The 27591-nt window shown below is 43.3% G+C and overlaps 1 protein-coding gene and 1 long non-coding RNA gene across 3 annotated transcripts in view; one reads left to right on the top strand and one right to left on the bottom strand.

Moving 5' to 3' along the window:
* LOC309339953 overlaps nt 1–14106 on the top strand; it is a 581040-nt gene extending 566934 nt beyond the window's left edge. Inside the window, exon 3 of the long non-coding RNA XR_014155694.1 lies at nt 13915–14106. This is a non-coding gene — a long non-coding RNA (uncharacterized lncRNA). The remainder of the gene's footprint in view (nt 1–13914) is intronic.
* SLC9A2 (solute carrier family 9 member A2) lies at nt 113–27197 on the bottom strand. Of its 2 annotated transcripts, XM_081858086.1 has the most exons (13): nt 26887–26976; nt 24760–24815; nt 21367–21830; nt 17100–17350; nt 14413–14630; nt 13320–13522; nt 11450–11539; nt 10422–10492; nt 8377–8538; nt 6445–6550; nt 4183–4308; nt 3756–3846; nt 113–569 (listed from the first exon to the last, which is right to left on the bottom strand). In XM_081858086.1, exons 2-13 carry the CDS (start codon nt 24785–24787, stop codon nt 244–246), a joined length of 2136 nt encoding a protein of 711 aa, XP_081714212.1. In that variant the 5' UTR covers nt 24788–24815; nt 26887–26976; the 3' UTR covers nt 113–243. The 2 variants fall into 2 exon arrangements, with proteins under 2 accessions (XP_081714212.1, XP_081714211.1); XM_081858085.1 differs by lacking the exon at nt 24760–24815 and having other exon boundaries at nt 26887–27197.
* Between the last annotated feature and the right edge of the window lie 394 nt (nt 27198–27591).

Raw genomic sequence — 27591 nt, 5'->3', positions numbered from 1 at the left:
AAGTACTGTACCTAACTGATAAAACTTATCTTCATCACAGAAGTTTAAAAACAAAATATAAAACAAAATAGTTGCATTATTTGGTTCCACAGAAGAGTTTTGTTTTTCCCCCCACGTAGTGAAATAACATGATTTCTTTCCCTCCCACCCCCAACCAGTGCCCATGACCTTAAATGGCTCCATCTGTCCAGTTTAAAGTGCCTCCCTCTGCTGTTCATTGTTAATGGCTCCATTTAGCTGCTTTCAATATGGTTTATTCTCGGATTTATCACTAGGCCTTTTTGAAGCCTGTCGGATTAAACGAGGCGGTGGGAGTGGTTTGACGGGTCCCTCATCTTCCACTGACTCTTCCTCATTCAGTGCGCCAAATGCTGGTCTTGGCAAAAGAGGTTGTCTGAAGCCTCTGTTTCCCTGGCTTGCTGTCTCTCTGTTGTTCCTCTCCGTTTCGTTTTTCCATTCCATCCTACACTGCTGCTGTCGAAGCCTCTGGTCTCTCAGAATTTTTCCTGCTTGGGATTTCAAATTCAGCACTGTGCTTTGATCAGATTCAGAATCACTGTCGTCCGTTACTGTAAATTAAAAGTATATATTAATATATGCATCACTGGAAGAAGAAAAAATGGAAACAAACAAAATCTCAGCATGCCCAATGCTTCACTACACAAAGTACCATGATGTAACAATGGCCCTATTCGGGTGGCTTCTCTAACACCGTTAACAATTATGTGAATCAGGAGAGCACAGAGTTATGCTTTCTGGTGCAATCACGGTTCCACACCATGGGGTAGGGGAAAATCATACAGTGGTACCTCAGGTTAAGAACTTAATTCATTCTGGAAGTCCGTTCTTAACCTGAAACTGTTCTTAACCTGAGGTACCACTTTAGCTAATGGGGCCTCCCACTGCCACCGCGCCACCGCCACACAATTTCTTTTTTCATCCTGAGGCAAAGTTCTTAACCCAAGGTATTATTTCTGGGTTAGCGAAGACTGTAACCTGAAGCGTCTGTAACCTGAAGTGTCTATAACCTGAGGTACCACTGTACTTGCATAAAGCAAGTGCCCTCCTACACATGTCTGCTCCCCCATATGTAGATTGGGGGCAGCAACAAAGTGAGTTCCCACTATCCTTCCCCACACGTCATGTATTTAATCATGCAAGGAGGAGTGCCCAGGTGCTAATGTATTACTAGTTTCCTAAATCTGTGGTACATTTCATTACCTATGGTCCAGCTTCCTGCCATCGTCAAACACATCCTTACACTGTCATTTTTTGCCAGCAAGTTTTTATTTGGAATTTAAGGTTTGCAGCAGCGGGGGGGCGGTTCCTAATGAAAACGAAAGTTCATGCTGCCACTGCTAATACCAAGTCTTACCACATGAGGGCACAGTCAGTCTCAGTACAGGAAAATGATGGGCGAAGGACATTTCACAGAGGTTTCTACCACCCTAGCAACTTAACTTTGGGTCACATACCACATTATTCCCCAGCTCTGTAGCGAAAATTGCACAGGTTACCTACCCAAAGCTGCCTATACCAGGGTTGCCAGATTTCAAACAGTGAAAATCCAGACAGAAAAGTTGTTGGTGTCCTCTCAAGTGAGAGGTCGCAGGACCAGTGGTCAGGGATGATGGGAATCATAGTCCAAAAACAGCAGCAGGAGACCCAAGTTTGGGAAACACTGATGGTGCATTGGAACTGAGTGCTTATTTACTTTTAAGTAAGAGTTACATAATTTTCAAAGCTATCTGTAAGGAATTCTCTGCAGGAGAAGAAGTTGCAAGGTTAGACCTGCAAACAGGAGATATTAAATCAAAGGCACAGAAGCCCTGAGATGTTATGTTTGCCTGCCCACACTGGACAGGCTGGTGCTGCAATTGCATTGTGAGGAAAAAGAATTGCCAAACTTCAGGTCTGAGAAAAAACAAAGAAAACATTGGGTGGTGATGATTGTATTAGGGAAGTTTTTAGTGTTTGATGTTTTACTGTGTTTGATGTTTTAATTTGTTGGAAGTCACCTAGAGTGGCTGGGGCAACCCGGTCAGATGGGCAGCATACAAATAAATAAATAAATGATGATGATAATAATGATGAAGCTTGGGAAATCACAACAGGCAGATAAACAACAACACTGTCGTTATTTTCCTGTTCCAGAGAGAGAACATGACATCTTAGGACAGACTTTTGAGATGAAAAAAGCTGTTTTGCGATGGCATGTAACTAACAAGCAAGGTCTTAAGCAGGGGTCAGCAAACTTTTTCAGCAAGGGGGCGGTCCACTGTCCCTCAGACCTTGTGGGGGGCCGGACTATATTTTGAAAAGAAAAAAAAATGAATAATAATAATAATAATAATAATAATAATAATAATAATTTATTATTTATACCCCGCCCATCTGGCTGGGCCTCCCCAGCCACTCTGGGCGGCTTCCATAAAAACCAAAAATACAGAATGAATTCCTATGCCCCACAAATAGCCCAGAGATGCATTTTAAATAAAAACACACATTCTACTCATGTAAAAACACACTGATTCCCAGACCGTCTGCGGGCCGGATTTAGAAGGCGAATGGGACGGCCCTGGCCCCCGGAACTTAGTTTGCCTACCCATGGTCTTAAGAGTCTAAGACATTAGACACAGTTGCAAGAACCTGATGAAAATCTGGCTAAGTGTCCTAGTCACCACAGTAACCATTCAAAAGTTGTTGCCATTTGCTTGAACCTGATGTTCACATAACAATTTATTTGTTTATTATTTTTCTTTTGCATGCATGTGCTGAGTAAGAGATGTTCCGTTTAAAGCAGAGGGTATGAAAGGAACAGGTGAATGAATACACAATGCAGTGCTATTGGGAACTCAACATTGTGGTGAATCGATGGCTGAGATCCAAAGAATCACACAACTAGCTCCTCACACCCCGGGCCTTTGGGCTTGTGGTTCTACAAGCAGGCACCTCCCTGACTGCTTTGGCAACAATGGAGCCGTTCCAAAGCAGTTCATGGCTGGGAATCTACAGCGCAAAGGAGGAAAGCCAAGAATGGTACTGTATGTTCAAGCCTTTGGGTGTGTCTAAAGTAGCTTTGGATCCAGGCCTAGGGCTATAAAGTCAGAGGCGGACAATAAGTTTTCTTTTACCCTCCCTGAAAATTAAAGGTGTAGTGATAGAGCCACTTCATCCCATGTTCCACTTTTGTCCCTGGCCAAACCAGTTCGGTAGGTTTTTGTGGAGATTAGATCTACAATATAAGGCCTAAAGGATGGGGGGGGGGGTGCCGCAGAGGCAAATATGGCTCCATCATACCCCTTTCCAGGGCTGGGGCTTCAGCTGGATAACGTCCCTTCCTGCAAGGTGCACTGGCCTGCTGGAGACTCCTTCCTTCCTCTCCCTTTTTCTCTAGATAGAATGCAGGCAGCAGCAGTTGCTGCTCCTTGCCACTATTGGTCACTCACCTGAGCAGGTAAGCAGCTGCCATCCCAATGGCTACCATGCTATTCCTTGAGTATATACAAACATACTATATACACAAAGCATACATGCAATCGCATGCACCAATTCACAAAAAATCACCAGGAGCACCTTCTTGGCAAGTGAAAGAAATGGACCTGTTTGCATGGGGAATAGCAGTTCTCTTGGAAAGTATGGAAATAACCCACGATCCTCTCTGGCACATTTGCTTGTTTTCCAGGCAACCACTTCATTAACGAAATGAAACAAAAGCCAAATTCACTTTTCTTTTTACTCAGAAACTGTATTACCTTTATAAGAAGATTGATTTCTTTTCCGTACTCTCTCGGGGAGTTTAGTGTTTTTAGGCAGTGACAGATAACGGGGTGGTTTGGCTGCCACCTGCAGAAAGAAACATGAAATGTGTTCTGTACAAGCAAAGTGAAATATACGCATGATTAGTATTACGGCAGCTTCTGATACATTTTCTACCTGCGGACAAATGAAAGAGTATAAAATACATATTACACCGTGAGTTGTGATGGGGCCGTTATTTTTTCAACTCCCTAGTGCAAACTCTGATGGATCAGTTGGTAGAGCATGAGATTCTTAAACTCAGGGTCATGGGTTTGAGCTCCACGTTGGGCAAAAGAGTCCTGCATTGCAGGGGGCTAGACTGGATGACCCCCGTGGTCCCTTCCAACTCTACAATTCAACAGTTCTGTGTTATACAAGTACCTGTCTTGACAAGCTGCTGCCCCTCTTCACGGTCTCCCTCAGGCTGTGTCGGCGACGGATCAAAATTTCTTTTGCCTGCTTTTCACTTGCATCTTCAGCGAGACTGTATCTGTTGTATGATGGAGTCTAAAACAAGAATAAAAGCAACGGCCAAATTAATGCCATGAGTGGTAAAAGGTAAAGGTAAAGGGACCCCTGACCATTAGGTCCAGTCGTGGCCGACCCTGGGGTTGCGGCGCTCATCTCACTTTATTGGCCAAGGGAGCCAGCGTCCAGCTTCCGGGTCATGTGGCCAGCATGACTAAGCCGCTTCTGGCGAACCGGAGCAGCGCACAGAAATGCCGTTTACCTTCCCGCCGGAGTGGTACCTATTTATCTACTTGCACTTTTGATGTGCTTTCGAACTGCTAGGTTGGCAGGAGCAGGGACCGAGCAACGGGAGCTCACCCCGTCGCGGGGATTCGAACCGCTGACCTTCTGATCGGCAAGTCCTAGGCTCTGCGCCACCTGCATCCCTGCCATGAGTGGTACAGGGCTTCAAACTAGCTATAATTCAGTGCTTTAAGAAATCTCACAACACTCAAACTAGCATAATGTTTACAATGAATTATATGCAACCAAGGTGTGTGATTTAATGCTTGTTCAGCCTTTGGACCTTTGGTTGTTGTTTGGTTGTTATGCATACAAGAAATAAGAATTTTAAGCATTGCAAGTCATGTTCATAACATTTATGCAACTGCAATATCCCTCTACCCCATTCTGGATGATTTCCCCCTTGCCCTGGAGCCCCACAGGACTCCCCCTCCTGTTCAGGAGGATCCCCAATCCTCTGGAGAAGGCTTTCAGAGGTTGCAAGGATGACAAGAAAAGGCGGAGGAGGGGAATAGAAAGATCAGCTGAACAGCCTACTTTTCACTTGTACTAAACCAGGGGTCAGCAAACTTTTTCAGCAGGGGGCCAGTCCACTGTCCCTCAGACCTTGTGGGGGGCTGGACTATATTGGGGGGGGGGGAAGAAATGAACGAATTCCTATGTCCCACAAATAACCCAGAGATGCATCTTAAATAAAAGCACACATTCTACTCATATAAAAACACCAGGCAGGCCCCACAAATAACTCAGAGATTCTACTCATGTAAAAACATGCTGATTCCTGGACCATCCGCAGGCCGGTTTTAGAAGGCGATTGGGCCAGATCCAGCCCCCAGGCCTTAGTTTGCCTACCCATACATTAAACCATTGGACATAATTCTTCATTTTTTAAAAGTTCCCTCTCCTTCAAAAATATAAATTCCCTGCTTTGATGGGAACTATGTCTATAAAGATTTTAAGGACAGACACCATTACGGGCATCGTACAAACAGGAATGTGAAAGAGATGGCCCATTTAGACATTTCTATATTATCACACAGTACAGTGGACTCTCCAGTTACGTACTGCTCTGGATACGTAACTTTCGGGTTACGAACGCGGCAAACCTGGAAGTGTATACTTCTGGGTTTCGCTGCATGCGAATGCGCAAAAGCGCTCTGTGCGCCACACACATGGGTGGAAGTGCTCAATCATGCACATGCAGAAGCAGCACCTCAGCCTTCAGACTTTTCAGGTTGCAGATAGACCCCCGGAATGAATTTAATTCGTATCCGGAGGGTCCACTGTAAAATGCAGTGGAATACATTATGTGGAGTTGTATTTAATCATCAGAAACCCTGGGTGATCAATTCCAGCTTAAACAATAGGATTGTGAACATTAACAGCTACAATAAGCTTCAACATCCTATTTACATAGAGGTCGGCCGCACAGGGTTCTCTTAGACCAGCGGATAAGGAACTATTTTAAGCTACGGTGAAACTCATCTATGCACAGCACCTTAAATCTGTGTATGTATTAAGTGTGTGTTTGTGTGCGTGTGTAGCTCAGAATATTCAGAATTTATGCTCGTGCCTAGTGTTGAGTGGCACATCTTTGTGTTCTAGAAAACTGTCAAAAAAATCCTCTTCTTAAGACATTTTATAAAGCCTAGAGTACAACGTCTCATACTTCTTTGTCTTTACCATGTTTATTTATCAGCTTTCCCATACACTAATCCTAAATACATTTTCCCAGAGGCGAGTCCCACTGATTTTAATGGAAATGGCTTCCAAGTAAGTTTGCTTAGGATGGCATCCTGGTGATTTTATTAAGGGAGGAAAAAACATCGCCAGCTGAGAAACTAGATACATTCACCACGGGGTGTTCCATTAATGCTGTATTCTACTTACTCTTTGCCGTATCTGATAGAGATTTTTTGTTAAAATGTATCTTATATCATCCATCTTGCCAGGATAGGAAGGTCTTATTTCTTCTTCTTCTTCTTCTTTAAGTTCACTGTAAGAAGGTGAAACAAAACATAAAGGAAAATACATAATAACTTGCAATACTATAAATAAGGCCACAGCTAGGTAAAGGTAAAGGGACCCCTGACCATTAGGTCCAGTCGCGACCGACTCTGGGGTTGCGGCACTCATCTCGCTCTATAGGCCAAGGGAGCCGGGTCATGTGGCCAGCATGACTAAGCCGCTTCTGGCGAACCAGAGCAGCACACGGAAACACCGTTTACCTTCCCGCCAGAGCGGTACCTATTTATCTACTTGCACTTTGACATGCTTTCGAACTGCTAGGTTGGCAGGAGCAGGGACCGAGCAATGGGAGCTCACCCCATCGCGGGGTTTCGAACCGCCAACCTTCTGATCGGCAAGTCCTAGGCTCTGTGGTTTAACCCACAGCATCACCCGCGTCCCAAGGCCACAGCTACCTGGAAGTAATTGCCACTGAACTCAGCAGGACCTACTTCTGAGTATACAGAATTTCACTGCTACTCACATTTCTCCATAAATGGGGTGCCGGGGGGAGGGCAGGGAATGCCTATCCTTACAATTTCTATAACAAAAGTCCTGGCTGGTCTAACTACAGCTATTACATTTCAAACAATTTCAAGATATATGCAAGTACACAAATAGAATTCTAGCAAAATCCCAAATAGGACGGAGCCACGGGTTCTTTTAAATGTAACCATGATAGAATTTTGTTCACATTTGTTACTGGTGGGTATGTCAACCGACTGAAGATTGCTTTGAAAACTTGAAAACATCAGACAGCAAGGAATTTCAGTGTAAAAAAAGATCATGGCACCTAACAGTAAAAAGCATGCATTAATTGTTAGAAGGAAAAACTATCTTTGAGAAGTCAGTTTCCATTCCATATTACAGTAGCACAGTTGTTTGTGAAAGGGCTGTAATTTACTGGTAGAGTATCTGCTATGCATGCATCAGTTCTGAGACTCAGTTCCTGAAATCTCCAGATAGGGCTGGGTGGCACTCCAGTCTGAAAACCAGGAAAGCTACTCCTAGTCAGTCTAGACAGTATTGAGCAAGATGGCACAATCATGGGCCTCAGAACCAAGATCCATTGAGTTGAATGGACTTTACTCCCAGCCAAGTGTGTGTAGGATTACAGCTTAGATGTCTGATACCAAAATCCCGTGTATTTCAACTCAGAAGAAAGTTCAAGTAAGTTCAATGGGGCTTATTCCAGGTAAGCGGGTATAGGGGTTGCAGCTCTGGTTGATTAATTTACCAACTGAAGTCTCATTGGGTTTGCCCATTCACTAAGAACATTATTAAAAGCCTTTCTTGCAGTGCCTCCACTTTTGTGGATACAATGGGTAGATACAACAGGTTTGGGGCCTTTTCAGTGGTGGCACCCTGGTCATGGAATGTTCTGCTGGGAGAAGTTCACATGCCACTTTCTTTATTGGCAATAATAATAATAATAATAATAATAAATCCCAGGCATTTAAAATATTTTATTGTTGGTGTTGGATCGATATATTGTACTGCCATTGATGTATTTAGCTTTACAACATAATAATTTTTTTAATTTAAATTTATTTATTTATTTTATTTATTTAATAATAAGTTTTTTTATTGTAAGCTGTTTTTTCTTCTATTGCAAGCCATCAGGATGTTTTTAATGTTTTGGACACAACATAATTCTTTGAAATAAATATACAGACTAGTTAATCCTAGATGTAGAAAATACTGTTTAATTCACTTCTCGCTATGATTTGGCAACTGTAGAATGCACACTTCAAAATGCAACATAGTCAGGATTCAAGCTAGCAATGATATTGCACCCTACTGCCCTCAACTTACCTTATAGAGGCCAGCGATGGTACTGCACTTATCATTCCACACTCTGCCATCTCTATCGCATGCTTTATTTCAAGTTTCTGGTACAGGGAAACTATACTTGATTTAGGCTCACTTTCCCTAATCAGAAGCCTTCGCAAGTATTTCTTGTCAAACTTTATAAACCTGTGAAGAAGAAGAGTTTGGATTTGATATCCCGCTTTATCACTACCCGAAGGAGTCTCAAAGCAGCTAACATTCTCCTTTTCCCTTCCTCTCCCACAACAAACACTCTGTGAGGTGAGTGGGGCTGAGAGACTTCAAAGAAGTGTGACTGGCCCAAGGTCACCCAGCAGCTGCATGTGGAGGAGCCGAGACGCGAACCCGGTTCCCCAGATTACGAGTCCACCGCTCTTAACCACTACACCACACTGGTGGTCTTAACCACTACGCCACACTCCACCTGTGAGGAGCAGAAGCAATGCTGCAGATTAAATTCTAAAATGCTGCAGTGTCTTCTAAACACTGTTACGAGGTCAGCTTTCAGTTTTTGATATGGGTAGCCTGCACAGGGAATGGCAGCTAAAATTCTGCTCACAGACAAGACTAGGAGCAGCCTGAGCTATAACCAAAAGACAGGTGGAAGACATACTCTGAAATGCTTCCTATGTGACACACACAGTCAGCACCCCTGAGTTATGCCCACTGTTATAGTTTCCAGCTTAATCCTTTTGCTTCCTCTGTTCCTTTTTGGAACTGCCTGGCAAATTGGAAAATTCCCAGCTTAGAAGTAACTGAAGGAGATGGTCCCAGTTACCGTTAATTTTCACCTTCCGTTTTTTAGCCCAGGAAGGGACAAGACCAGGCTTCCTCAACCTCAGCCCTCCAGATATTTTGAGGCTACAATTCTCAGCATCCCTGACCATTGGTCCTGTTAGCTAGGGATCATGGGAGTTGTAGGCCAAAAACATCTGGAGGGCCAAGGTTGAGCAAGCCTGGACAAGACCTTTAACCAATACTGTAACTTCTTAATCCAGGTGTAGTACCCATCCTGACTTCAATGAGAAAGGAAAGGAGGGTTGTTAGTTTTTGTTAGTCTCTCTCTTTCTTATGCCTCTAGCTATTTTTCCTGGCGTGGAAGGGCCTCCATGCCATTTCCGTTCCATCGAACTCCAGCTTCACAGAAGTAAAGGATGGGTATCACATACTCTATTTCCTCGCAAGTCCCTCAGCTCTCAGACTTTTCATTCCCTTCCATGTCTCCTTTATAAGCCACCTTTTCTCAGGTATTAAGTCAACCCCTCGCCCTTTCACATTCCCAGGCAGCTAACTGCTTGCTCTCGTCCTCTCTCTTCCCCCTGCCTCTATCGTCCAGCCCACAAGCTTCTTCTAGCCTCAGCTACCCTACACACAGAGAGACATTCTTTGACCAATTTCCCCACATCTTAACTTTCCCATGTACCTGTATGGATGCTGATTGAATGGGCAGCTTGAATCATTAGGGGTTAAGGCTACTGATACCATGCTGTTTGTGAAAGTCTGAGTCCTGACTAACACCTTTTTTAAAGAAATAAGCTAATTCCATGTTATTCCAATAACATGGAATGATAGTGGTATTCTTTGACTCCATGGAGTACCACTTTCAGGACACACTCGGGCCACAAAGTCAAAAGATCCAAAAAAAGGAGTGTCGGGTTTGCATGGAAGAACTGCAGGTTTGGACACAAACTATGCACTTCAGAACAAGACATTTGAACTAGAATAGTCCAATAGCTAAACCGAAGTCCCAGCAGATTACCTCATGAATATTAACAAACACTTGTATTTTGAATGTAGGGTTTTTGAAATAAAGTCAGGTTTTTAATTCATGTAGTTTGATGAGTACAAATGCTTAAACTAATTATATATCAGTATTCAGGTTTGCTAAAATCATCTCATCCACAAAACCACACAAAATAATGCTTTACAGAAATCATTGGCAGATTTCAGAATGTAATTATTGAACTGAGGAAACAAGCTGGGCTTCTCACTTTTCCCACATTCCACTAACGTTTCAGTACACTACTTACTTATCTCTCCAAAAGTTGTGACTCCAGTGTCCACACACATCTTCAATTCCAGCTTTCACATGATCAAAGAACTAAAATGTGGAAACAGACTCATTACTTGCTTTCATATGTGCCACAGACTTAAGCCACATGCAATCACTGAGGAAAATATAAATATTGTTTATCTAAGCTTCTCTTAAAGTCACTCAATGTTTGTAACCTAATGACCCAGTTCTAAGAACACGATGGCTGAGAGAAAATGGCATTTCTTTCTTCTCTCTAAATCTATATTCACACCATACATTAAAAGCATATGGCTTACCCAGAAAGCTGTCTGTGGACAAACGCCGGCTCCCTCGGCCTGAAAGCGAGATAAGCAGCACAACCCCATAGTTGCCTTTGACTGGACTTAACCATCCAGGGGTCCTTGACCTTTTACCTTTACTATCGCACACAGTACCTAACCAGCTGTTAGTTTCAAAGGGTGGCATGTGCGTATCTCGTCTATGTATCAGAAGCCATACGTCTCTTCTCCAGCATCCTGGTATACCAGTAGCTCAGGCTCCAGGGGAAAGAGGGAAGCGAATTAAGCAGCTTGCCCTGAGCCACATGTGCACAGCTGTGTCTATAAAGAGTAGATCACACCCCTGCTTTCATTATGTGCAGAATTTAACTGAGCTTCAATACTTAATTGGGAGTTAACAACCAGTGAGCTCAGTTGAAACTTACTTCCAAGCAAACATGAAGGACTGAGCTATAAAGGTTAAACCGAATTAAATTGTTGTGCCTAACTAGTGTGTTTTAAAGTAACTATCTTAAGATTGCCAGTGGGAGGGGGGTGATACGAGACACTAGGCCAGAACTGCAGGCTGAAAAGATGTTCACGAACTCAAAGACACACTGTTATGTGACACATGCAGTACCAAAATGAATTAATTCATGTAACAAGCACATGTCATAAATGGCACATTATTTCCCACCAAAGAAGAAACATTCAGCTATTAAAAGCACATTTCAGTAAATGCTGTTCACCCAAAACTCCAACATACCCGACAATAAATTTCCTCGCTAACAGCTGGTTGTTTCTTATTTGCTCTTTTAACATCCAGAAATTCCACCAGTGGGCGAATTGTTATTCCCTGTTTTCAGGAAACACAAAAACAAGCATGAAAATTACATCAGCCCTGAAATTTCCTTTCCACTGTGTCACTCTCATATTCTGTTCTGCGTGTAGCTTGGTAAATGAATGTTCAGAAGCAGTAGAACAGTTGCATGTTGCCTCAGATAACAGCAAAATAAAGTCCCCCAAAATGTACCTGGCTTTCTTTCTTTTTCTTATTTTCGAAACCAGACAGCACAGACCTTAAAGATCTACTGCTGATGTCTGAATCCAGTTGCCCAAGAAATATAGGTGGTAGGTGATTGTGAAAAACTGGCCTTGGCCCTAGAAATCTGTTGTCTTTCACAGAAAACCATGCTGGATTAGGTGGAGAACCAGTCTGACCTAGGGCTGCTTATATGTAAACACACACATCCCCAAGAATCCTAGGAACTGTATTTTGTTAAGGGTGAAGAGAATGATAGCTCTATGAGGAGTAAACAACAGTGGCCAGGATTCTGATGGGAGGTACTTGAAATGTGTGGTGTATACACAGCTCTGGAATAATCTAGCTTCCTAGATTTCTATCTGTGGTATTAACGGGGCAAAAAGCAAAGTATGTTCTCTGTGAGCCACTACATTTTCAGATAAAATGGGGCTGGAAGTCAACAAGCTGTAAAATGCATTGGGTCAAATTTATAAATGACTAGGGGCTGCCACCCCGGCTTGTTCTGATTCCTCCACACCTGGCCAACCCCTTCTCCCTTTACACCTCACCCACCTTCTCGCAGCTCAGCCAAACCTCACCTCCCCCTCCTCTCTCAGTTTGCCCCACCCTTTTGTGAATGAAGCACCTCCCTTCTCCATTACATGTGGCTGCAGCCATGTTTAACAGAGGGAGACAACCAGTTTACAATGTGGTTTGTCAAAAAGCTCTGTGAAGCTCTCCCCTCCATGAAACAGTTCACCTGAGTGACCTGCCAACCACACTGCAGCTTCAGCTGACAGACTGCCACCACACTGGAGCTGGTGTGGTGGCAGTCCTACTGGTGGCCATGTGGACTGCAGCATAACGACAGCCTTGCATTTTTATGTACCGTACTTTTCACCCTATAGGGCACACTTTTTCCCCTCCAAAAATGAAGGGGGAATGCGTGTGCGTCCTATGGGGTGAATGCAGGCTTTCACTGAAGCCTGGAGAGCGAGAGGGGTCAGTGCACACCAACCCCTCTCGCTCTCCAGGCTTCAGGAAGCTATCCCCCCAGCCCCTCAAGCTCCGGGAGCAATGGTGAGGTTGCAACCTCGCCATCGCTCTCAGACCGGTTCTGGGGGCTGGGATCGGGGGAAGCTCAGGCTTCCCCCGCCCCCAGCCCCGCAAGCTCCGAGAGCGATGGCAAGGTTGCGCAAGTCACGAATTGCAAGTCACAAATATCACTGGCAAGTCACGAATTGCAATCTTTGTTTTTAAAACTGATTTCACTATTTGTCTGCAAAGCTGGAGACAAGATGTGTTAACTAATTCAGAATATGATTTACTAAGTTGTGTATAGGTCCTTCTGTGAGATATCTTTTCCAAATTACAGAATATTCATTACAGAAGTAAAATATGATCATACAAGATATTAGGGGGACAAGAGGAAGAAATTACTTATTCCAGTAGAAGTTTCAGGTGACATTTGTACTGGGCTACTTACAGGCTGTCAGTGCCAATACTATATTAGTCCCCTGGCCAAAATAAGTATTGGAACATTGACTGGGCTCTTTGCAGGTTTTAGTGCAAATAACTATTTAGTCCCATCACAAAAGAGGGATATTCTTACCTGAACGAAGACTGTGAAGAATATCACCACAATAACAGCAGTAATGAAAAGCTTCTTTCTAGGGAAGTCGGCAGAAGGAAGCAAGAAAACAAGAGAGAAACATATGGCTCCTCGGAGGCCTCCATAGGCAATAATAAACTGGTCCTTAAATGTTATAGGAATTGTCCGGAACACATTAATAATTTGAGTCAATGCAAAAACTCCTAAGGAAAATATAGAAAGACAAGCATGGTTCAGAACCTTAAATTTAAGACAAATATAATAATGTTTCCAAAATAAATGTAAGAATGTTATCTTCCATTTTATGTCGTATGAAAAAGAGGTGCAGAAGTTTTATTTACATGTGACACTCTCCCAAGGGCTTCTGTTGCACAAGCAACCTGAGTGTCCCTGCACATCTCTCCACACTTCCTGCACAGTGCGCGCGCGCGTGCGCGCGCGCTCTCTCTCTCTCTCTCTCACACACACACACACACAGAGAGAGAGAGAGAGAGAGAGAGACTTTTCTCACTGTAGTTGGTGGGGGTTGAACCAAGGACACTTTCTTAATGGAAGTATCATGATAACTGAAATCAAGAGGAGGAATTTAAAAAAGCTCCCCTACCAGGGCCAGCCCAAAACATTTCACTGCCTGAAATGAACAGCAACATTCCCACCAACGGAGGCGGATTTACGGGAGGCCAGCTGATTTGGTCAAATCAAAGCTTCAGGGGCGCTGCAACTATAATGCAGAATGGAAATGGAGAAGTGGAAGGAGGCGCTGAATTTTGGTGTTGCAGGCGGGCTGCCATTGAAATGTGAGACACCACACCACTCCCAAGCACAGAAGCCAACCAAATTGACATAGCTTATAGACTGCTGGACTGATTTACTTTAGCACTTGAAATAACATTGAAGGATTGTCTGGAAAGACCCACAGTCTTCTGTGTCCAGAACATGTCTTTCTTTCAAGCAGTTTTTGCTTTTTCTCTTGATGGCAGCTTTCTTTTCATTCTTTTTTTTTTGGTCAAGCACACTGTTCCTTAAAGGATAAGCATGTTTCAGGTGTAAAGTATGTTGAGGTGCAATCTATACCGTTTTAAGTGTCTCTTACCTAGTGCACGCCAAATCAAACAAAACAGGAGGGTAAAGCAAACAAAGGCCCAGTTCCACTCATGGTTTTTTCCAACTGTGGACACGCCCATGAAAATAAAGATCAGGGTCTCGCTGACACTGCTCAGCATCTTCATGAAGTACTTTATTGTGGTGTAGGACTTTTGAGAAACATTCGCCTCCACGTATTTACTCATGGTCATAGCACAAGCTGTAATCCTGCAGAAGAAAGCAACTTTTAATTCAGCTTCCAAAATACTTAAAGTTTACACAGCCCAACGCGAAAAGCATAGCCTGTTATCCCAGGAAGGTTTTAAGGGGGTTCCTCAGATTAGCAAAATTCTGCTCAAGTTTCCATTTCAGCAATCCAGCTGCTGTTGAAGCATTAAATACATGGAGAGGTTCAAAAAGCGATTGACTGAAAGGTGGAACCAACTTTAGCTAGAACAGGAAGGAAGAGCTCTGAGAATTTAGGCTGTAATCCTATACACATGCTGGAGTACATCCAATTGAACTCATTGGGGCTTCCTTCCAACCAGACATTTGATAGGATCATGCTGTCGGTTGATTGTGTGGGTCAGCGTTAGTAAATACAAGGGAACTGCATGGACTTCAGTGGGACTGAGAGATCTGTGTGCATCACAGGACATTGTTTCACTGTTCCTGAACAGCAGGTCTCTTGCATAACTTCATATTACAAACTGATGTTTAAATGCAAGGAAGTTTAAAAACCTGTTTGCAAAGCAGTGCCAGGGAGCCATGGTAAATTAACATGCACACACTGCTTCGTTCCTAACCTTTTTTTTAAAGGGAAGGCTCCGTTTCAATTTACTTGCAGAAGACGAAGTGATCATTCTTTGAGGAAACTCTGTTTCCTTTGCTGTTCTGTAAGGACATTACATGCTGCCACAGTGCATCGTGGGCACCAGCTGACTGCTATAATTATCTCCTTTTTAGTTACTCAGCGTTGTGGGATTCAGCATGTCATGATTTCACTTTTCACAAGATGCCATTTCATGACAGAGGATGAACTTCAAACAGATAACTTATGTGGGTGGACCTAGGGCTATGCATCCTGTTTTAATTTTGAACTCTAAGGTATTTTCCATGATGTTGAACGGCCGCACCTATCAAATGTCTTCCATTGCCAACCAAGGCCAGATTCACACACGAATCAGCCATTTAAAACATCATGTAGAAGCAAACCTATATGAAGCAAACCTATATGGTTACATTTATATGTCACATTTTGGGGTGTATACTTAAATCAGCCAGATAACTTAAAAAACATAAAGGCTGAGATACAAAGAATGCTTTGAGTGAGTAGAAGGCACATCTGCTGGGGACAGGTAGAAAACAGGAAGTTTATATGGTTTTCAATTATTTCTGTTTCAGCTACAGTTGCACGCACCATAAACCTGCAGACGACACATGAGTCTGCAAGCTCGATTGTGTGGCCTGACCATGGGCCTATGGTCCACACACTCTAGCCATGGGCCTATGGTCCACATGGGCCTATGGTCCACACACTAAAGTGTGAAGAGATCAATAGCCAGTACTGCACTGTGACTGCAGGTCAAGTAAACTGCATGGAGGTTGCTCCACTGAGGGAAGACAGAGATGTGAAGCAATTCACCAAGCAGTTCTTGGAGAATTCATCACATCACCACCCATTCACATAACCTCTGCTTGATTATGTGTTTTCAGTTTGCAATGGAATGTTGAAAATCAGCCACATAGCCAATGTATGGTATCTGACCGGCGTAATGCTAGCTAGTCACGGTATAACTATGAACTGCAGCTATAACGGCTAGAATATATCAATATTACTCAAGATTTGCACCAGACTCAGAGCATTTAATAATATCATATGTCTAAGAAGATGCCACTGCTCTCCTAATTTTTATTTTATTTCTGTGCCCAGTTATCAAACAAAGAGTCAGGCATACTTTATTCTATTGATTTCAGTTGGGTTAAGCACACTTAAAGCAATCATATTCACTTATCTAAAACCATCTTTACAGCAGGAAAGGGAAAGAAAAAAGTTTGATGATAATACAAACTGCATTTCATCATGGTTATACCAGTAATGCAAGTCACCTTGCACAAACAAGGCAGTTTCTGTCTGGTGACTGGAAAAATCTAGATCACTGGATGCAGTCATCAAGTTTCGTTGACCTGCTACTAAACTTTGCAAAAGTTTCAATGTGCTTCTAAATTTCACTTCACTAGGGTCACTTTACTAGGGATCCAAATGAAAAAGAAATTAAATGGGAAATTTTAACATGAGTAAATGGGGGGCCGGGATGTTCTGCTTGTTCCATGCAAGAATTTAAAAAGTGAGTACATATACAATGTTGTTTTCAAAAGCAAAAAAGGTTCCTGCACTGACCAATTCGCATTGCTTTATCAGTAAAAGCAAGGCACCAGAAGTTCAGGTTATCTGGATAAAAAGCTGCTCAAAACCCAGCTTTGAATTTGAATTCTGGCATGCACCTACCCCTCCAGTTGCCATCTTGACTGATGACAAGATGTTAGTCAACTGACAGTGAAACTCTATGCATGTCTATGCAGAACAAAACTCTATCATTGTCTTGCTCCCATTGAGTCAGCATTCTAAGAGCAAAGGTTAATGTTTCTAATATATCCACGGTATTCTTAGTGCAGTATATTTTCATAGATACTTACGCCATAATGCTTGAGAGATGAAACATTTCAGCTGTTATGTATGCCAGGTAACTGTACAAGAAGACAAACAGTGGTTCAATCACTCGGATTTTATGGGTGTAACGTGTCGTAAAAGCTGCTACAAAGCCCATAACAATTCCAATCAAAACTCCGCCGATTCCAACTACAAAGAAATTAGCAATTCCAGCAAATATGCTAACAGCCGCAATTGTACGCATCTTGCAGAAAGACTTGAAGAGGTTGTACAGGACCTATGAAAGGGAGAGAAAAAAAAGTTAACTTCTTTTAGAATCCTCACTGTAGCTTTAATTGGAAAATTTAAATTATGTAATATTGCTACTATGTAATTTTAGACAATAGTACAGTTTGATGTAACTGAAGACCATGATACTATCCCAGTGAAAATGACCTGTCACTCATCCCATTAGTTAGACAAGCAATTGCCCTGACATAATGCAAAGTATGTTTGTGTTCTTTCTAGCCATATACAAGGTATTACACCAGAGGTCTCTGTTTACAGACTAAATTATCTTTGTCTAGTCAGCACAGTGCAGCACAGTAACTGCTTAAAAATGTAGCTGACTTGATGCTGCTTCATATAGGAAAAACATGCATACATCAGACTCTTATTCCATTCATCTTTTTATCTTGCCGGCCCAACCTAGTTTCTGAACTAGGACAAACTGTGGTTAGCGTTAACTGTAGTTTATCCCAACAGGATAATTAGCCATGGTTGAAGTTGGCTTGTTCAGACAAACCATAGTTAAAACTACTCACAATTTGTCCTCATTCAGACATGATGAACCACATGCAGTCAACTGAAAACAGAAGCTATCACTTCTGATCTCTTCCTCATGACCACACCAGAGGGTAGAGGAACGCATGAGCCCAGGGATCATGCTACATGTACGGTAAGCTATGACTCATTGCATGGAACAATGTCCACATTGCTGCTTTAAAAAAATGCAGTAATCACAGTACTGTGAATTGGGACACAGAAAAAGCAGAAAGCCTGGAAAGGATGCAACAGCATGATGCATTCACCTGAACAGATTTAATTTGATTAAGACGCTTGCATAATTGAAAGACTGGCCACCACATTTAAGCCCCAGAACAGCATTTCTTTTAAAATATATTAACATGCAATGTAAATCCACAATATAGAAGATAGAAATGGAACTCTCAGCAGTGCATTCCCATCTCACATTAAAGCAGCAAGCTCACTTCCTTGTTCCATTCCCCAGGCATCCCTTGATGCTATCAAATGATATCCATTAAACCTAGGCATCAGTCCAGTTTATACTCAGCAGAACTAAGCAGCAAGGCTTTTCCTGGACAGTACCACTTTAGTTCGCAGAAGGCAGACCTTGCATGTTTGAATACACATACTTTAAAGGCAATTTTATCAAGCTTGTACTTTCCAAAACAATATGAGGACCAAAACACAGCCATCCTCAAAATTCACAGTTATCTAAATTTAGTTTAGCAGTAGTTCTCTTTCCAGTGTTTACAGAAATGCATGTATTAGGGGGAAATGTGTAAAAAAATGAATATATTAGTGAAAATAACACAAACTTGCATCATAATGAGAGAGGTGATCCCATCTCAAAAAGGATACAACAGAAAACATGGAGAAAAGGGCACCCAAAATGATCAAGGGGATGGAGGAATTGCCTAGAGCATGGGTGGCACATCACATTGTGCTGCCTGAGGTGAAACAGGAATGTACCACTGTGACCCATGCTGCTACACTGCCCTGCCAACACCACAGCTTCCCTTGCTTGGGTTGCATGGTAGCACCTGTGGAGCAGTGGCAATGATGGCAGTTTCTGGCAGAGGCAGTGGGATGCCCAAGGAAGCACCACCTCTTGGCCTTCTGCTACCTGAGGCAGCTACCTCGCCCTGTCTCATGTGTGAGCCGGCCCTGGCCTGAAGCAAGAGGGGAAAAGAAAACTGGGGATGGAGGATGACAGGCCAATAAGGTTATGTCTGAATAATTTATGGAATTCATAACCATTCAAAAAGAGTTCAGATCAAATTAATCACTGATAGGTTTGTCAACAGCTATTGGTCATGATACTTGGATGGAATCTTCCAAATCCATAAGGAGCACGTTTCCAAACAGCAAGCACTGACAGGCAAACATCAGGGAAGGGCAACTGCCTGGTTACTGTAGGAAACAGAAGGCTGGATTAGATGAATTTATGGTCTTATCTTGCACAGCTCGTTTTATGCTCTTATGTCCCTAGAATAATACTAGCACATTTTATAAATATTCCATAAATCTCCAGAGATTGGCTGGTGAAATACGCTTTTCATATTATTAGATCAGATACATTATATGGGCAAGAAGGGAATCAAGTTTTTTAGTCCTTTTCATTTATTTTAATTTTTTACTTTGAAGAAAGTACAGTCAAGAAGGACTCACATTAGCATGTTGTGAATTATGCTACATTGGTTTGAAACGTAGTAAGGCATCACAGGGTGTTGATTTTACGGGATGCCTGGACCGATCAGGTTTTATTGATCATCTCCAATACAGAACATTGGCATGGCCATAGCAATTTCGCTCAGCAACATGAAGAAGATCAGGTAATTTCGTGTTAAACATAGAAAAAAGGATCGGTTTGGAATGTATTTGTTTGTTGCTGGGGTGGGTAAACTTTTCACCAACAATGAAAAAGCCCCATAGGTGGAATTACCTCATGATGTCTTCCCCTGGGCCTTGACTGAAGCCTGGGCACCAGGAAGGCCTCAGAGCGCAGACCACTGGTTAGAATCATAGAATTGTAAGGGACCACGAGGGTCATCTAGTCCAACTCCCTGCAATGCAGGTTAAATAATTTGTAGAATGAAAGACACCCCTCGAACATCTCAAATTCAAGACAATTGCATCAAACAAAAAACTGTACCTCACCACTGAGAACTTCACCAAAGTTTTCTCTTCCCTTTGATTATTGTCAGATGCAATTTCTTATCTCACTTATTGGTAGAAAATGGTTTGGAAAACGTATGAGAAATTTCCAGCACATCACCGCTTCAGACTGTTGAATCCAGCTGATTGCTAGGGCCTTCAAAATCTTGGGAGACCAGTGGTAAGCACTTTAAGGGCAAAGTTACTCAGATTCACTCTGAAGTAGACTTCACTATCAGGGCAGTTCTAGAGGAGCGTCCAGTGCACTGTCTAGTTAAATTTATTTAGGAGCAGTTTCCGTTACTATGGTGTAAGGATGTGGACAAGATGCTTCACAACATTCAGTCTGCCACATGTGCTCTCAGTAGTTGTGTATCTTGGGTTGTAAGAGCTAGCTAGAAGAGGTTGACCAAACCGCGCCTCGGAGGGCTAAGGTGGCCGGTGAGGGGGGGACTTGCTAGGGACTGGCTTTTTTTTTTTTTAGTGTAGTGTAGTTTAGTTTAGTTTAGTTTAGTTTAGTTTAGTTTAGTTTAGTTTAGAACAAGACTTCCACCCCAGGCCTCAGACAAGCTCTGCATGAGCCTGCCCTGAGGTATACGACAACTACCACCCATTCACACACTTCCCCTTCTTATGTGTGCCTGTTCAGGTGTGTGAATGCATGCACTGTGTGGTGTGCATGCACATATGGGTGTGAGTCATTACACTACCCATAAAGTGGCAATTAAAACAATTATAGCAGGAAGTGATCAGTGCAGCAATACTTTTCCAAAAGGAACCTGAGGTAAGTACAAAGTCTAGCAATGTTCCTGGTATGATTATTCATTCATATGGAAATGGATAGCTTGGGGAATTGGTACATGGATGAAGTCTATGATCTTTTAAAAACCAATCCAGTTAATGATTAAACATTGCTCCCATGTAACGGCTGCAAAGTGTGCTGCATAAAATAAACTGGCAATCTCAGTCCACCTACAAGCAGATAGGTACAGTATATCCACAACGAGGTGGTGATAACCGAAACATCTGTTTGTAAAAGCCATTCGATCAGCAGACCTACTTGTCCTATTACTTATTCAGTGCTAAAGACCTCTTCTGGCCCCTTTCACGAAGACACTTCTGCTTCCTGATTAAAATGACCCAAAATGTTATAAAGTGCACAAATCACTTAAAAGATCCAATACTAAATCCATTAACATGTATCGCAGGCATTCTTCTGCTCTAATTATTTTTTTTCCTAAAACACAATAAAGCCCCAGCTTCTTTCATTTTCACTATGTTATACAGCTGAAAGAAATGTGGGAAGTGGGAAGAGTTTGAAACAATGAGAAACACTTAAGCAAAGTGACTTACCACCGTTACAGCATCATTCAACAGCGACTCCCCAAAAACTAGGATGTACAGCTGCTCGTTGACATGAATGTTTTCAAAAACAGCCAGCACTGCCACGGGATCCACGGCTGAAATCAAGCTGCCGAAAAGCAGGCTCTGCAGCAGAGTGATATCACTCAGGCCGAATACTTCAATCTGGCAAATGGCAAAGAGGGAAATGCCAATGCCAAATGCGTTCCAAAGAGTCCCCACAACCGCATACCAGAAAATGGTGCCGAAGTTCTCAAAGAAGAGGCGTGTTGGCATAAAGTAGCCGGCATCGAGGACAATCGGGGGCAGAAGGTACAAGAAAAAGGCGTCACTGTTCATCACCGTTATAGACTTTTCTTGTACTCCAAACATAATTCCACCTAGAATTAATCCAACCAGAATAAGGAGGCAGCTCTCTGGCACTACGTGGGGCAGCTTGTGGTACAGGTGGAAACCTTCAGAATGAAAGCACAGAGGGGAGGTTGGGAGAGAGAAATAGAGACGGTTAACTTGTGCACAAAATGAAAGCCAGCGCCATGCTGTCCTTAAATTATCTACTTATGCATCTATTGGTATAAATTTACACCTCAGTGAAGGGATGCTGAAGGCACCTAACAACATACAGGTGAGAGAGAAAGCATCATACAATAAACCAAGAGCGAAAATCCAGATAACATGGTATGCAGAGGGGCATGGGTGTAGTCAGGGTTTTTGTTGGGGAAAGGAGCAGGACTTTTCTTAGGAGGGGCAGAACCAACATGATTGGTCAGTTAGTTAAGTACAGTAGTACCTCGGGTTACATACGCTTCAGGTTACAGACGCTTCAGGTTACAGACTCCGCTAACCCAGAAATAGTACCTCGGGTTAAGAACATTGCTTCAGGATGAGAACAGAAATCATGCTCTGGTGGCGCAGCGGCAGCAGGAGGCCCCATTAGCTAAAGTGGTACCTCAGGTTAAGAACAGTTTCAGGTTAAGAACGGACCTCCGGAACGAATAAAGTACTTAACCTGAGGTACCACTGTATTTCTATTGTTTTACTTGATCGGGGGAGGGGCAGCTGCCCCCGTTGCTACACCCATGCAGTGGGGTGATGTTCACCAGCAAAATTTAAGTGCCAATCAAAACCATGACTGTCAAAAAATTTAAAAAAATGGTCCTGTATCTGAAGCACACAAAGAAAGGGAACAGTCTGATCTTCCACAACAGTGAGTTCTGCAGACACACTCCCAGATCCCCACCACCAACCAATCCTCAGACACACAGCAGGGCCTCCCCAGCTTCAGTCAGTGGATGGACAAGATAATGTTTGAAGGAAAGGGTCCTTCAGATATCCCTGTCCCAAGCAAATGTAATGGCTGTAAATTTTAACCATACTTATCTCACAGTGAGGTCCACTGACATCAGTAGGACTTATTTCTGTCTAGACATGATTAAGGTTGCACTGAATTCATCTATTGAAGAAAGCTTTATCCCAATCTTCACAGTCCTGTCCCCTGGGCAAGGTAAAAATCATAGAAAAGCAATAAAATACATGTTACAAGAGGAACAGATAAAACTGATATGAATCAAGTTAATATTCATATGGTTTTATCTGTTCCTCTTGTAACATGTATTTTATTGCTTTTCTATGATTTTCTATGTGCCATGGCCTTAGTTCAATGTCAAATTCAGAAGAGGATAAGCAGCTAATATTCCTGTATCACCAACTGAGATACTGGACTAAGATCCTAATACTGAACCAGAGGCCAGTAGTGGACTGGTCAGGAGCCTGCAGAACTCTCACCTTCCATCCCATCACAATTCACCTGAACTGTCATAACTCCCATCCTGTGCCCCCTGTCCAACAGCATGTTGAGTGTGCCACATTGAAGGCTACATAGAGAAGGAGAAGCGTTCATCTTGGGGCCAGAAGGTTTGCTCTATAAGGATCCACACACTTTAGGCAAAAGGATGAGAGTTTAGGAGGGGTAAACTGGATGCAAGGACTCATAAGGCCCACTCGTTGCTTTTTATTGCTTGTGTCCTAACAAAGCAAGAAGTTGGTCATTGGTTCTTAGACTCTGAAGGACCTTGGTCAAATTTTCTACAACATAGTCCTATCCATGTCTACATCCAGGTAAAACTCACTGTGTTAAATGGCTTGCTTCCAAGTCAATGTGCTCTAGATTGCAGTCTTAGTGCACTTAGTCCTAAGAGCACTTTACTAGGGTGCTGGCCCCATTGAACCCAATGGGATATGGCCCTGAGCAAACATGCTTAGGAGTATGTTGCCCAATGGTGAATCCCAATGCAGTATTTCTTGTATGGCTCATTTTCTTTTTCCATGTCAAAACGGTTCCCCCCAGGCACTAAAGGTCACATTTCACATTTGACCCATACCTCTCCTTTTCTATATATAACCCATATAATTACACAGCTTGATGAACTGAAAACACAGCTACCCAATGGAAAAAGAAAATAAACCGCTCCCAAATAGCTTTATGGTTCTTGTTCACGGAAGGAGAATCAGCCGTTGGTGGTTCACCACTGAATTCAACTAGAAGTCATAAGTTGCTATGTTCCGAAGTACATCCTACGATGACACTTAAGTGCCCTTGACTTTTGGCAAGCTCCAAAATTTCACAGTAGCCTTTCCTAGATGACTAGGAATAAAAGTTAAGAACGTAGCTTTCCTTGTACATTAGTGTCTTGTGAGCTGCTTTTTACTACTCTTCTGCACTTTTATAGTTTACAATGATAAGTGAATGCAGTACTTATAAAAATTATTTGGAAGAGCAACTGAAACTGCTCAGGTGCATGTATCAGGAAATTTTCAGTGTCTGACGTTTTTCAATTTTTTATGTGCTGTAAGCTGCCCAGAGTGGCTGGGGAAACCCAGCCAGATGGGCGGGATATAAAGAATGAAATTCTTATTCTTATTCTTATTATTGGAATCTACATAGTGCTGCTCAAACTTTAATTCCACATACAGTATAATTACTTTTTAACCATAATCTCTTATATTTTTAAGCTATGTATGTTTTATCTGGGACATGGGTGGCGCTGTGGTCTAAACAACTGAGACTAGGGCTTGCTGATCGGAAGGTCGGCGGTTCGAACCCCCATGACAGGGTGAGTTCCTGTTGCTCGGTCCCAGCTCCTGCCAACCTAACAGTTCAAAAGCACGCAGTGCAAGTAGATAAATGGGTACCGCTCCACCGGGAAGGTAAACAGCGTTTTCATGCGCTGCTCTGGTTTCGCCAGAAACGGATTAGTCATGCTGGCCACATGACCTGGAAAAACTGTCTGCGGACAAACATCAGCTCCCTCGCCTGTAAAGCGAGATGAGCGCCACAACCCCAGAGTCATTTGTGACTGGACTTAACTGTCAGGGGTCCTTTACCTTTATGTTTTATCTGCATTTCTTTCATTTTCCATGAGCCTCCTTGAGTCCTGGTTCTAAGTGAAATAAATAAACAAGCAAGCCAGCTTTTGAGAGTCATCCCACTCATTCTGCTGAGTGAGGTTCTGGATCTCTGCCCCCAAAATCTTATCCTAGTGAGACCACTGTCACCATCAGTCCAATGAGATTATTCCCAAGTAAGTGCAACACCCTTAGTACTTTAAAACAGTTGTGGGATGCATTCAAAATTATGCACTTTTAAATCTCATTTAAATTTCATTGGGAGAATTAAACACATTCTGATATTGGACAGTTTGCACAACTAAGAGAATAATGCTGACATGGGATTACACTGGAACTGGACTACTAAAGGGGCTATATGAAAACTGTTGAAATGCTGAAAGGATTTCTAGTGATTATGAAATGTGCAATATTGTGCATACATTCACTGCAAGATGGCATGCCCTTCCCTTTGCCATATGTGAAGAATCACATATTATATCACAAAGACGGAAAGATTCATCAGTACCAACAATAAATGAATGGTTGTTGAAATTAAGACTTAGCTGAGATAGCAAAAGTGACATGTTTACTAAAGATTGGAAACCTCTCATAGACTTTTTGTGTGAAAAAGAAATAACAACATTTGGGTTTGAAGGCTGAAGATAATGTTTGTTTATAGAAAGTGGTTTTGTTAGGTGTTATAGTAGAGTAAAGGAAGTGATTATTGTTTATATATAGTGGGCAGATGATGAATCAGAAGTTCTTAAATCTCTGAACTTTATCTTTTCTATTTCCTCTTGAAAGCTCTTTTCTATTTCTTCTTTCTCATCTCTCCATCTCTCTCTCTCTCTCTCTTTATTTTTCGTTGTCTTTTTATCTTACTTAGCTTAATGTTGGACAAAAAAATATATTTGAGATTAAGTTTTGTATTTCTCTTTATAAACTCTAATGAAATTTATTTTAAAACAATATATTTTTTACCTCCCCCTCCCTCCCCCTTTCTCTATCTTTCTCTCATTTTGTTTGAAGAAACACAAACAGAACCTGCCAGCAAAAATGCATAAAGGCTTCAGGTTACACACACCATCAAGTTATTATGCAGGAATCTTCCCAAGAGATGTTTATCTCCACTCTAGACCTTTGTTAGGTCAGGAAAGCAAAGAGATGCCTGTTACTTCACTGCTTCTTCAGTGACAGGCATCCACCCTGATTCCCTTATGCATAACAACTGCAGTGCAAAAACATCTTCACCACGGGAAGAAGCGGAGGAGGAGGAGGAGGAGGAGGAGGAGGAGGAGGAGGAGGAGGAGGTGGCAGCAAAGTTGAGCCCCCTCAGGATCTCCTTGTCCTGCTTCTTGTGGCAATTTGTGAAGAAAAAGAGCAGCAGCGATCTGACTTCCCAAAAGTAGACTCTCCTTCCTTGGAGGCATATATTTCTGTTTTACAATTTAAAGTACACATTTTTCCAATCCTTAAGATTTCAGTGAGTTCCCTTCTTCTCTTTCCGTGGTTCATTTCACAAATCCCTGCCTATTTTACAAAAACTATTACAAAATCCAGTATTCCGTTATTACATCCGTCAAAACTTTTTTACACTGTTGGATTTATCTTAATGCTGCCAGCATTTTCAGCCCATATATTCAATAAACGTTTCCCAATCTAAACGTATGTTCTTCTCCTTCGCTTATTCTATATGTTAAGCCTGCAAGCTGTGCATATTCTGCCAACTTAAGTTGCCATTCTTCTTTGGTTGGGACCTCACTAGTTTTCCATCTTTTGGCTAACAAAACACCGGATGCCACAGTAGTGGCATATATAAATAACCTTTTTTGACACCTGGGAATTTCAATCTGAATTCAGATTCCTTGGAGATTTTTAAGCAGAGGTTGGAGTAGCCACCAGCTTTAGCTGAGCTTCCTGCATTGCTGGGGGCTGGACTAGATGACCCTGGTGCCCCTTTCCAACTCTATAATTCTGCCTCCCCACAGAACAGGGCTTAGACTGGGAAAAGGGGGCTACTTGGAGATCAATCGCAAGCTGGAGGAGGGCAACACGCCTGTTCCCCTCTTTTAATAAAGCAAGCAAAACTCGAAATCGACCTGGTGGGGTTCTCCCGCCCCTTACCGATCTTGGCCAAAGAAGCCAGCAGGATCCACAGGGTGATCTCGAAGGGCACCCTGACGTGCAGGTAATCCAAGGTGAAGACGTGCAGCCGGGTCTCCTCGAAGGGGGTCCCGCTGGGCGGCGCAGGCGCAGGGCTCTCCGCCCCGGGCGTGGGGCTGACGCCCAGCACCGCCGCCGGCTCGGGCGCTCCGCTTTCCGACAGGGCGAAGGAGACGTCGCCGGGCAAAAGCAGCAGAAGCCAAGCCAGCAGCGCCAGCCAGGGGCCCGGCCGGCGGGGGCCCCGAGAAGCGCCCATCTCGCGGAGCTGCCGCCGCCGCCGCCGCCGCTTTCCCTCCCTCAGGCGCGGCTCCCCGCTCGCCTCAGCCGCGCCAGGGTCGGCGGCGCTGGGTGGCGTCGGGGGGTCCCGCGCTCGCCGCCTGCAGGGGGAGACAGGCGTCACGCGGCCGGGAGGCGGGCAGCTCGCGCGCACCTGCTGCTCGCTGGCCCCGCCCCTTTCTCGAGGGTCCGCCTCGCCCAACCCGTGTGGCTTCGCCAGGCGCTTTTCAGTGCCCGGCAGGGCGCGCGCGAGGCTGGGTGCTCCGGCGCAAGGAGGAGGAGGAGGAGGAACGGGCACAGGGTCCGAGGAGGGACGCGGCCGGTGGTGGCTCCCAGCTTTGCCTCAGAGTGTTCCGCAGCTCTTTCCCCTCCCTCAGCCGGGACAGGTGG

The sequence above is a fragment of the Podarcis erhardii genome (genome assembly GCF_964252035.2).
Source record: "Podarcis erhardii genome assembly, chromosome: 4".
In the NCBI taxonomy this organism is placed as follows: Eukaryota; Metazoa; Chordata; class Lepidosauria; order Squamata; family Lacertidae; genus Podarcis; species Podarcis erhardii.
This window is presented reverse-complemented; position numbering and strand designations above follow the sequence as displayed.

What these genes read in the sequence shown, in the direction of transcription:
- SLC9A2 (XM_081858085.1), bottom strand. Translation starts at nt 27,181, where the DNA reads ATGGGCGCTTCTCGGGGCCCCCGCCGGCCGGGCCCCTGGCTGGCGCTG. An exon ending in GCGAGGAAATTTATTGTCGG is followed by an intron (nt 10,493 to 11,449) that starts GTATGTTGGAGT and finishes TCCACATTTTAG; the next exon opens with TTCTTTGATCATGTGAAAGC. An exon ending in TCTATCAGATACGGCAAAGA is followed by an intron (nt 4,309 to 6,444) that starts GTAAGTAGAATA and finishes TTCTTGTTTTAG; the next exon opens with ACTCCATCATACAACAGATA.